The sequence below is a fragment of the Gymnoscopelus microlampas genome (genome assembly GCF_963454915.1).
Source record: "Gymnoscopelus microlampas genome assembly, chromosome: 21".
In the NCBI taxonomy this organism is placed as follows: Eukaryota; Metazoa; Chordata; class Actinopteri; order Myctophiformes; family Myctophidae; genus Gymnoscopelus; species Gymnoscopelus microlampas.
In genome coordinates this window covers 40,347,805-40,360,365 of record NC_139958.1, presented here as the reverse complement: position 1 = coordinate 40,360,365, position 12,561 = coordinate 40,347,805, and the positions used below count along the sequence as shown (strand labels likewise).

The window sequence follows — 12,561 nt, the reverse complement described above, 5'->3', positions numbered from 1 at the left end:
CTGTTGAAAACCCCTGCTGTAAATCATACAGTGGTCATATGCTTCTTTACTGTTAGTAGTAGTAGTAGTATAGGTCTAGTAATCATCATCATCATCATTATGTTCTTTACACATCTTTATTTGTATAGCACCTTTCTTAAACAGTGTTTACAAAGTCAAAGTGCCTACAGACAAAAGATGTCAAACAATTACATTGTATGCCTACGTATATTTACATACTGAAAAAAAGGATTGATCAAATAAGACAATTGCAAAAAATCTCATGCAATCTGTGCACGTTCCCCCATGAGGTTGTGTGTTCATAATAAGTAACAACAGACCTATGTAATTGTATTTAAATGTTAAGTAACCATGTCCTTATTATATTCAGTGTTTCTACATGTGGCCATGTGGTTTTCAATACTGCAGTTATGGTATTTGGCCACCAGAGGACTCTGTGGACCAGATAATTGTTCTTGGAACGGTCACTTCTTGAATGTATTTCCAGAATGCTTAGATTTAACGGAACCAGTGTATTTTATTGACATATTCCAGACTGATAGTGTATTTTCTTTATGTCTTGTATTTTCTTTTGAACTGCAAGCATAAACATTCTGACTGAATCCCTGAACACTGCATTTTTTTCTCTTTATTATATTTTCACATGGGGGTCTGCGGCCAAATTAATTTGGGGGTCCTTGCACAAAGGTTTAAGAACCACTGGTCTAAGTCAGTGGTTCCCAAACTGGGGGTCGGGACCCCCAGGAGCGTCCCAAAATTATTTTGGGACAGTCCCCAGTTGAATAGCAACATTGTTTTCTCACTCAACAGTAAACAAACCAACATACATAAGTGTATACAGGGTATCTGCACATTTCTGCAGTTACAATTGAATGATTTTAAGACATTTTAATACAGAATTGGCCAAATTGTTAAATATTACGTAAGAAAGAGGCAAACATTGTGAAAATAGCCGATCTACAAGATCACAATGCCTCGCAGCGCGTTATCTTTCCAAATAGCAACAAGAGTCAACCAAAGAACACATTTTTTGTATAGGATCTGCTCTCTGGTCAGTAGGAACACTTTGAGGACTCTAACAGGAGCACTCATCCAAGGTTATTTCAACTATGCATGCTCCTCATGGTACCATAACACCACAAAGGCCATAAAAACAAGAATATTCCTTGGCCTCACATCTACAACTCATCTAACCCCTGCTCACTTTGCTAGGGTCGGATGGCTCAGGGTTGAGGACAGAGTACAGCAACTTGCAATGGTCCTGGTCTACAAAATACACTACACCGACAAGACACCCATGTACCTGTCAAAGTACTTCAAAAACGTCAACGAAGTCCACAATCACAACACCAGAGCTCCACTGATCACGTCCAACCCAGATTTGGCACTAACAAGGGGTTGAATTTGTTCTCCTGCTATGCCACAACAATGTGGAATGCCCTACCAAAAGCTGTGAAGGAGTGTAAAACCCTACTCTCCTTCACCTGCAGCACCTACAGGTGGCTGCAATTCGAAACTGCACAAACTGTTTGCTGTACATATTTTAGTTTTTTGTTTTCAAGTTGTTTTTGCATAGTAGTGTATATCTGTCTGTCAATAAATGACTCCATGAATTGAATACAAAGGACCCCAATGGAAACAAGCCATAGGCTTTCTTGGGTTTTAAATCCTCTTAGCTGACCTTGTATTGAACTGTACTTTCCTGTGCTTTTTTTGCAAACTGCTAATAAAGTATTCTATCAATCAATCAATCAATCAATCAATCAATCTGTGAACCCGAGTCTAACTAAATGTAATGCCTACAATGCCAAGTGCTTGTCAGGGTGGTGGTGGGTCCCCAGTTCAAATCTAAGTGACTTGATGAGGATTGAGGACTCTTTATCTTTATTTTGAAACATGATTCCATGACTTCTAACAGGCGTATCTAGCCCTATAACGCCATTTGCATCATATTTGATACATTCAGTTCTGAGCCTTCTGGGTCATCGATATGATAAATACTTTACTGAAAAACCCCCGTGCATGCCTTTTGAGGGCTTTAAATTGGATGATCCAAGATGGCTGCCTTTATGTAGTGCACTGCATGTTGTTTTGAAGGAACATCATTTAGATACTATTTTATGAGTATCGTAGATAAATCCCTCAAAGTTGTCATTATTTGTTGATGCAATATGCATTATACCCACGTAACCCAACACAATGCAGAATACACCGTTTTTTTATTATTTAATTCAACTAATTAAAGATTGAAATGTGATATTTTGAGCAAATGTTTAGAGTCAGAATTGAGAAATGTACATGCATTTGTTATTAGCTGTTATTTTGTTTTAAGGACGGACTTTACAGGGCTAGGTTGAGAATTGGGTGGCTGGAATGTAGACAATACAATGTTTGGCACTATGTTGGCATCATCCAGGGCTAGGCTGTTGTGTTTGTATTTCCTGGAAGGGTTTTGGTTGAATTTTCATGGAGCAGCAGAACGCCAATAACTGTGTATCTATCTGTGTAATAATAACTAGAGGTTTGGGCCGCTACGCGTCCCTCACATCTAGTTCGAGCCACTATGTGGCCCTCACACCTATGTTGCCCCGTCGATCCGACTGATATGGCCATATATGGAGATCTCTGTATCTGTCAGTCCTTGTCGCTTTTATGGGCATGAATTGTGATCCCTGATGTCATTAGTATCAAGGCCATATATGGGCATGGCCCCTTTTGTGGCCATGTATGGAGCTGAGTGATTTGTTTGTGCCTGATGCCATGATGACACCTTGAGGTAGACAACACACTCCATATTTGGGCTTAGTTGATTTGGGAACTCCTTAGTACCAATATGGTTATGGCTGAGTCATGGTGACATGAGTGTGATGGCTTGGTCCAACCGCCTGCCTGTCTCCCTATTTTGTAAAGATATTTTTGGGGGATTTCTTTCTGCCTTTATTGGATAATATCAGTAAAGAGAGACTGGAAACGAGTAGAGAGACACAGGGAATGACACACAGAAAAGGCCGTTGGGCTGGGGACCTGAATCCGTGACGCGCTGTCAGGCTACATTGAGCCAAGTGCCCAGATTGCTAGGCCAGCGGAAACGCAACTGTCACAATACGTGTGTGTATCTGTGTATTTGTGCACACACAGACACAAATGCGTGCAAACGCATTCTCTCTGTGAATGAGAACGAAGGGTGTGTGTGTGTGTGTGTGTGTGTGTGTGTGAGAGAGAGCGTTGTGGCTGTCGTCTTATTAGTACAAACAGCTTAGGGCATTGGGGTCCGCGGACCCCTAAGTAGTCCACGAAGCATTCGCTGGTGGTCCCGCTGGTCCGAGACCATGCATGCCTCAAAGCAATATTGATTTAATTTGATAATGTGCCCATCCCAGGCCCACGGGTCAGAAACTACATTATTTCAAGACGACTGGGACAAAAACGTCTTTCTCTCTGTGAATGAGAACTAAGTGTGTGTGTGTGTGTGTGTGTGTGTGTGTGCTCTACACACGCCTGTTGTCTTATTCGTGTCCACGCATGCGCTGTGTAACTGGAAAAATGTGACGCATATGATATTGCGTAATAGCACTAATATGTATTGCGCAATAATGTTGTTTCAGACAAATACAAAATGTACAGTAAATATGAAAGTTGCAAGCATGAAATGTAGTGTATTGGACTTCCCATGGCATGCATTATTATTTGTGTATAGTGTGGAGGCAATTGCAGTGGTGTGCTAGAAGAAGGCACATGGATAAACTATGTCCTATGTACACCCAGTGGTGGAAAGTAACTAGGTACATGTACTCAAGTGCTGTACTTAAGTACAATTTTGAAAAGTATTTGTACTTTACTTGACAATTTCCAATATTTTTTACCTCTATTCCACTACATCTCAGAGGTAGCCTACTTGGTACTTTAAGTACATTTTGATGTCAATACTTTTGTACTTTTACTCAAGTAAATTTTGAATTCCGGACCTTTACTTGTAACAGAGTATTTCTACATTGCAGTATTGATATATATATATATTTTTTGGTAGTTTTTCCACCACTGAGGGTGGTTGGATAACCTAATATAACAACAACAGGTTCCGGTCCGACAGCCTGTATGTCCAGGTCACGTCGGGTGCGTCGTCGGGGGTGACGTCACACGTCGCGGCGCGACGTCACGTCGTTGAAGCGAACCCCGATTACGGACGGGACGGCGTCATGGCGGAGGCCGGTGGTAGCAGCTAGCTTCTGGTCTGCTCTTATGTTTATTACTGGCGTAAAAGAAACACAAACACGGAGAAACGGTCCGATCGGCGATCGCCGCTCATCATCGGTTGAGATCCGCGCTTCCGCCGCGGAGGGAGAGCCGACCGACGCCGAGGGAAAGAGGAGCGGGATCCCGCTGCTCCGCATCGCTTTGGGTCGGTGTGTGTGTGTGTGTGTGTGTGTGTGTGTGCCTGGCTGGAGGAATCCCGGGTCAAGCTAGCTTCGCTCGTAGCCTGTTAGCCGCTAAGATCCAAGCCGATCAAAGGAATAATCACCGATCCAGCCCGGAGGAACGAACCACACAGGTAAACAACGATGATGAAACGACGACCATGAACTAAGTGCGATCAATAACCGATGTTGATGGGTGCTGAATACATTGATCGGTCGGTATTATAATGGGACTTTCGGGTTCACGATCTGAGATCTGGGAGTCTGTGAACCCCGGAGCTCTAGTACTCATCGGTACTGATTGGGGTTTCCCCCCCACACACACCCGGGTTCGAATCCCGACGCCGTTCCATCTCCAGTTCAGCCTCGGGGTTAGAGGTTCGAGTCGGTCCCGCTTGCTGGGAATCGATCGATCTAACCCCCCAACCCCGGGTTCCTATCGATTCTGATTCACACTCAAAACACGACCCCCCCCTCCTCCTCTTCCCTCCGTGATGCTAATGCTAAACCAGCTAACTCAAAACACACGAGATGCTAACGGAGAGATGCTACCCCGCCAATAGCCTCCTCCTAGCTTAGCGGGGCTAGCTAGCCCCCCCGCTAAGCTAACGCGCTAGCCCTTAGCATGGGGACCCGTCGCGCTAGCATTTTTTAGCCACACGCTAACGGTTAGCATGTGGCTAAAAAAACGCTAGCCTGCTAAAAGAAAAATAAACAAAACCCACGACCATCCGTCGATGTAAACAAACGGAACGGCGTGCGCGTGACGTGCGCGAGGGCGGCACTTGGGGTGGCCCGTGGTGCTCCGTGTGTTTTGCGGGGTGGGTGCGTGTGGCTTTTTTTTTTATTGTTGTTGTTGTTGCGGTGCTGTGCGGGGGGAACGCAGACGGAGGGTTCCACGCAGCGCTGTGTGTAGTTGTTGCCCCGCACTGGGCTGCGTGGATGCGGGGCTGCGTTGTCTGAGAGAACGCGTGGCCTGCGGGCCTCTCTCTCTGCGGTCGTAACATAACACACGTAATGTAAATGAGTTATAGTTAGTTATATACTGTGGTGGAAGTGCTCAGATATTTTACATAAGTCAAAGTACCAATACCACAGTATGAGAACACTCTGTTGCAAGTGAAAGGCCTGTGTTCAAAAATGTTACTTGAGTAAAAGTACACCAGTATCGGCATCAGAATGTACTTGAAAGTACCAAAAGTAAAAGTACAAAAATGTTTGAAAAATGCTTTTGTCCAGTGGTGGGTATAAGTACTTTCACTTTTACTTGAACAAAAGTAACAATATCACAATATGGAACGCTGCTCTCTTACAAGTAAAAGTACTCTTCTGTACTTACTTTATGAATTGAAGGACCTCAATGGAAACAAGACCGCAAGGACTTTTTTTAGACAAAGTGTTTTAACTGTACTTGTGCTGTTTTTACATTTATGCCTAATAAAAAAATACATCAATCATACTATTTTACTATAGTAAAATATTTTTAAAAGGTACACTGTTACAAGTAAATCTACTCGTGCATTATGCACAGCGGTGGAAGAAGTACTATTATTTAGTTCCGTAAAAGTAACTATACTACATTATTGAAGTACTCTGTTACAAGTAAAAGTGCGTTTGTCCGAAGAAGTACTCTGTTTATTGACTTGAGTAAAAGTAACACAATGTGGAACACTCTTACTAGTAAAAGTACTCTTCAGTATACTATTTCACTAGAGTAAAATACTTTTAAAAGGTACAAAAGTGTTGGCATCAACATATACTTTGCAATACCAAATGTAAAAGTCATTATGCAGAATGGTCCATTACACAAGCATGTAATTGGATTGCAATTAGTGATGCATTAATCTTTCATGTGTTCATCTCTTTAAGTGTTGCAGCTGGTCAAGGTGGGGCTGGTTGTACTGGCTTTAGGTTTAACCTATAAGAATACATCGTCATTTATCACTTAATCTAGGTTTTGTATTAGTAACCTAAATCTGCGATGCTGATTTATATATATATATGCTGTTCAAATAATGTATAGTGGAACTGATGGTCAAGGTTGTGTGTTGTATGTTCGTGTTCAAAATCAGGTTCATTGACAAATTGTGTTCATATGTACAAGGTATTTGACTGTTGACAAGACCTGGTTCGTTACTGTCAGACGCATAGGAGAGAAAATACATAATTAAATGAATAAATATAGTATTAAAAAGGTAAATGCATGTATAATCTCAGCACATCGACCCTATAAAAAATATATATACAAGCCTATTTTTGTTTTACACACTTCTATCTCCCACTTCTGTTATATTTTTATTTTTTCATCTGTCTTCGAGAGCAACGCACCGATTTCCTTGTATGTGAACATACTTGGCGGCCAATAAACAGACTGGACGTGATGCTTGTCAGTAACCACATCACTGTTTTAGTGACTTATAGAAATGTTAGACGTATAGCAATGTGAAAGTGTGCAACCAGTGTTCTTCAAAATGCTTAGAAAACATATTGAACAGCTTATTTGGATACGATTTCGCAAAACACTATGTGCATTGTTAGGCCTGTCACAATTATTACATAATCGCGTAATCGCAATTATGTGTGATAATCGCAACAATTGTTTTCATACTCATTTCTATGTTGAAAAATGTTAATGTAAAAAAAATAGTGGGAATAGCAGATCTACAAGCTGAGCTTGTAGATCGGCTATTTCCCATATTCATACAAATGTAGCGGCCTGGGATTCGAACCCGGGTCTCCCGCGTGGAAAGCCAACATCTTCATATCGACTAGACTAAAGGGAATTTCTAATGGAACGGGGGAGATATTTCGGCCTTTTATTCATTTAAATTTATTAACCCTTTTAGACTGGGAACGCATCTGTGTCTTTTTTTTTATTTCTTTGGCTATTCAAAAATAGCAGATATACAAGCTCATAGTGCGGCACCGAGTGCCGCGCTACGAGGTTGTAGATCTGCTATTTTTGAAAAAAGAAAATCGTGAAAATGTGCGCAAAGCTTTGAATATATATTTTTATATCGAACATTTTTATCTGTGCTTCTGGGGAAAAACATATGTTGCTATAATAAGTGGTTCTCAAACTTTTTCATGTCAAGGGCCCCCAAAATGGCCTGGACCCCCATCTCAAAATATGCTGTTCCAGGGACCCCCAGAAGCAAAGATTTGAGTTAAAGATTTTTGCTTAAAAATTGATATATACTCAGATTCAAGAATTGCACACATTTTCACGATTTTGTATGGCAAAAGAAATCTTAAAAATGACGCAGATGCTTTCTCTGTCTTAATGGGTTAAATTATGTAAGTTGTTTGTCATATCTACCCTCTGCACCTTTTTGTTCACAAAGTCTAAAAGCCAAACAGAAATTCATAATGTTCCAATGTTCAACGACGGAAAGTTTCGGAAACACAATTAAACCGTTAATCGCAATTATTTGAGCGACAATTTAATCGTCGAGTAAAATTTCATAATGGCGACAGCCCTATTCATGTGTTCACTGCTATTTTCATGTGTGTGTGATCTCTCTTTTTTTTTACAGGGGTCGCGTCGTCGATCCTAAAGGCTGATCCTAGATCAGCTTTTGTGCTGAGGCTTTTATTTCGGTCGTGAACATGGCCGGCCGCAGCGAGGATGAAAGCGCCAGCAACAGCAGCGGGGAGTCGAGGTAAAAAAAAAAAGCATCTCATGTAACCACTACCGTAAACCACAGGTCTTCAACAGGGGGTCCGGGACCCCTAGGGGGTCCTCAGAGTTACTACGGGGGGGGGGGAATCTTTGTGTGATAGGAACTTATTTTTATTTACATTAACCACGTGAACCCAAGCATCCCTATTCTGAGGGGAACATAGGCCCGAAAATAGCAGATCTACAAGCTCACAGAGATTGTCTATTTTTGCAGAATGATCACCCCCCGGAATAGGGACGCTAGGGTTCATTTGGTTAATGCTAGTGAAATGATTATATCGTGTTAATTTTACAATTATTGCAGCATTGTTTGATTCAGAGAAGGATTTCATATAGTATATAAACAGCCCTGGTACTTATTGGGAAAGTTGACACGACTGTATTCCTGTTTTTTTATGTGAAGCCTTGACCGAAGTTCTCCAGCGTGACAAAACTCTATAGGTCACCGATATTGGTGTAACGGTGTCAGTAGGCAACAATTGGCGGGGGATTGAACTTTTATACAAGAATCTGCTTTGTTTTCCTTCATTTGTGTGATAACACTGTGTGAAGTCTATATAGAGTCAGATATATCATAAGACAATCATAGACATAGATTAACTTCATGGTAGCTTGTTTAATACCATATTACAAATTTTTACAAGGAGATTGCGTTAACACGTAATAGATTTGATCAATTCATCAATGCATCTAAATGAACACCCTTGGTTTCACACAGCATGTTGTAATCACTTGATGATTTTCATAAAAAAATTCACCTCTACAGTATGTAGTGTGTATATTACAAAACAAATGAATAGTATGCTTATAAACGTTTATTACATTTTAACCCATTCAATCCGGGGACGCATCTATGTCATTTTAGATTTCTTTGGCTATTCAAAAATAGTAGATCTACAAGCTCATAGCACTATGAACTTGTAGATCTGCTATTTTTGAAAAATCTTAAATTTGTACAAATCTTTGAATATATATATATATTTTTAAAGCGAACATTTGTAACTCTAATCTTTGCTTCTGGGGGTTGCCTCCCTGGAACAAAACCTTTTGAGATGAGGGTCTGTGGCCAAGTACATATCTAAAAATGTTTTCTAAATCCTAACAGTATGTTGCTATATCAGTGGTGCTCCAACGTTTCCATTTCAAGGACCCACAAAATGATATGTATTTGGTCGCGGACCCCCATCTCAAAATATGTTGTTCCAGGGGCCCCCAGAAGCACAGATCGGAGTTAAAAATGTTTGCTTCAAAACATCCTGTCCTGTGTGCTGGACAACCAATGGTTCTAGAGAGCAGAATGATAGTTTGAGAGGCGGGCGTCTCGGAATCAGGAATTTCTCGGTTCGATCTCCGGCTCCTCCTAGCTGTGTGTCGGAAGTGTCCTTGAGCAAGACACTGAACGGTGTGTGACTGTGTTGGTGAATGAGTAAATGTCTGTGAATGTGTGTGAATGGGAGAATGTGAAACGCATTGTAAAGCGCTTTTGGAAAAGCTGCTATATAAATGGTAGTTCATTTACAAATTGTTAATGAGCTTGTTCTTCGAACAAAAGATGAATGCATGGGTGTGCAAATCACATTTGCATCGACGGATCACATTATCATTAATAAACACGCGATACTACGTTAGTTGTAGGAGAACAGGGGATCAATGTCGCAGGAAGTTGTCTCGAATTAGATTTGTTTAAACCTGTATCAACACTGACTTCATGTTAATTTAGTTATTGACATTTTTTGCAAAACGTTGACTGTTTAAGACAATATATTTGTTATGCAAAGCAGACTCTTAACTAAAGTCACTTCATTCATGCATGGGGATTGTTAGAGAAAGGTTCTGTTGGGTGGAAAATGTCCAAAACTGTTACTTTTCAGGATTCAAAGTCGCTTCGAGCACGTGGATCTGCTACTTTTGAGCCTTTTTATGTGACGCTGTTGTATGATCAAGTAGGGCGTTAATGTACGAAAAAGTTAAAATATGGAGATAAGGGGTTTCTGCATGACAATAGGCTCTATGCACAGCAGCCATATTATCACTTCCTTCACAGGTGTTACCAGTGATACTAATGAAGGCTCTGTTCCATTTAGTGTAGCACAGTAGTTCTCAGATTTTTGAATTTCAGATTTCCACGACCCCCATAACTCTGAGAGTGTACAAATGGAACCAAATGGACCCGTAAGGGTCCATTTGGTTCCATTTGTACACCCTCAGAGTTACACACCCATAAAGGGCCATTTGGGAGTGTTTCCAGTGAGCCAACATGCACAATATCAGCACCCTGACTCCGTCTGACCAGAATGGAACAGAGCCTTCATTAGTATCATTGATAACACCTGTGAATGTCTTACAGTATGGCTGCTGTGCACAGGGCCTATTTTAAGCTCTTTTCTACAATGGAGAACAAACAGAATATTGTTGCTGTCGGGCATAAACCTCTAATCTCCATATTCTAACTTTGTGTGTTTCTTCTTAAATTAATGCCATACTAATGATCATACTACAGTCGACAGCGTCACACAAAAGCATCAAAAGTAGCGGATCCTCAAAGGCGGCCTTTCCTGCTGTTTTTGAATTGGAATCCTGAGAAGTAGTTTTTGACATGAGAGGTTTCCACCCAACGGAGACGATATGCATTTTCCACTAGAATTGTAATTCTATGATATTAACCTATTTATTGCACCAATTTGTAGCAAAACCCAACCAAAGTTCACATAGAAGTACATAATTAACTTTTTCGTCCGAAGCTCTTCACGTTCCCCCTCCCCCTCCATCGTAAGGGTCGGAGGAGGTTCAACAGCCTATTAGCAACGTGACAGTTTTTTCTCAGTCTCACGTATTTAGAGAGAGAGAGAGAGAGAGAGAGACACACACACACACACACACACAGTGTGAGGCCTGTGTTTGGATACGGTAAAAACGACGACAAAGCAGAAAATAGTCAACAAAACCCACCTACCAGTATGCTGTTTTATCATTTGCCTCAATGCATTCACCGATTCATGTAATTCTAACACAGTTGTGTGTGTGTGTGTGCGTGTGTACACTTGAATATTTGCAGCAATTCCGATGACGAGTCCAATTCCGGGTCGGGGTCGGGCTCCGGCTCCAATTCCAGCTCCTCGAGCAGCAGCAGCCAATCAGGGAGCAGCGACTCAGGAAGTGGTTCCGACTCCGGCAGCCAATCAGATTCTGACTCGGGGAAATCCAAGGAGAAGGTGGAGCCGCCCAACAAGTCGAACATCGATGGAGCCGAGGTGAGACTGCAGCATAATAGAGTTACAAATGCCATGTGGTTAGACGATATCGTCTGTCGGCAGAAACCGTGTATCTCCATCTTTCAACGTCTGTTTGTTGAGATTCATCTTCAAATTTGTTTCTCAATAAAAATATGTTCTGTCCATTAGATACTTGATGATAAAATGGGCTATTCAAGTCACTAAATATTACCAATATTAAAGTAAATGTAATTTCAATGGCTCACTCTGAACCAAACATTCATAAAGATGTCAGTCTCCTAATTATTTTTTAATGACCAGTCCCTGAGAGCTAACCAGATTAACGCCGCTGGGCTTTTGATATGAAGTGACTTATCATTTGTAACTTTCCTTGTGTTTCATGCAGTTCTGGAAGTCCAACCCCAGTATTCTAGCAGTGCAGAGGTCAGCCATGCTCAGGAAACAGCAGCAGTTGCAGCAACAGCAGCAGAGTTCTTCAGACAGTGGATCTGACGTGAGGAGCTCAACACTGACGCACACACATCACGTGGCCTCCATGTTCATTTGCACTTTTAACCCGTTCAAACCGGGAAAGCATCTGTCGTTTTAGATTTTAGCTATATATATATATGTAGCAAAATACGTTTTTCAGAAAACTTGAAGGATTTAGAACAGTGGTTCAATAGGCTCTATAGACGGGTTTCATGTTTGTAAACATTGAGAGGATATGACCGCGCAGAGGAGGGGGTAAGCCAACTAAGCCTATAGAGGGCGCCATTACCCGCAGCAGCTCTGGTCAAATGTCCATTCATAAAAGAAATGATCTTCACCGGGTTCAATGAAAGTAGATTAAATTATGCAGTTTGTAATACCTTGTTTACTCAATAAAAATGATTTGTTGGAAGTTGGATCTGTTTGTATATAATAGCAGCATTATGCCTATTATGCCTATAATAGCAGAATTATGGCTAGCTAACTCCCGAATATAACAACAGAGTGAACGGCGCAACAATTGTTTCCCCCAGGCATGCGCAGATTGCGCATTCTGCTCTGTGATGACGTCGCGCGGAAATCCGTCTATGCACAGCAGCCATATTATCACTTCCTTCCCAGGTGTTACCAATGATACTAATGAAGGCTCTGTTCCATTTAGTGTAGCACAGTGGTTTCCACGACCCCCATAACTCTGAGAGTGTACAAATGGAACCAAATGGACCCTTACGGGTCCATTTGGTTCCATTTGTACACTCAG

The 12,561-nt window shown here is 41.4% G+C and overlaps 1 protein-coding gene across 1 annotated transcript in view; it reads left to right on the top strand.

Annotated features, from left to right (window-relative positions):
* The first annotated feature begins 4,181 nt into the window (after positions 1-4,181).
* chd1 (chromodomain helicase DNA binding protein 1) overlaps positions 4,182-12,561 on the top strand; it is a 45,724-nt gene continuing 37,344 nt past the window's right edge. Inside the window, exons 1-4 of the mRNA XM_084047718.1 lie at positions 4,182-4,549; positions 7,952-8,077; positions 11,153-11,348; positions 11,716-11,823. Of these exons, the coding sequence (XP_083903844.1) occupies positions 8,025-8,077; positions 11,153-11,348; positions 11,716-11,823 (357 nt within the window). The 5' untranslated portion in view covers positions 4,182-4,549; positions 7,952-8,024. The remainder of the gene's footprint in view (positions 4,550-7,951; positions 8,078-11,152; positions 11,349-11,715; positions 11,824-12,561) is intronic.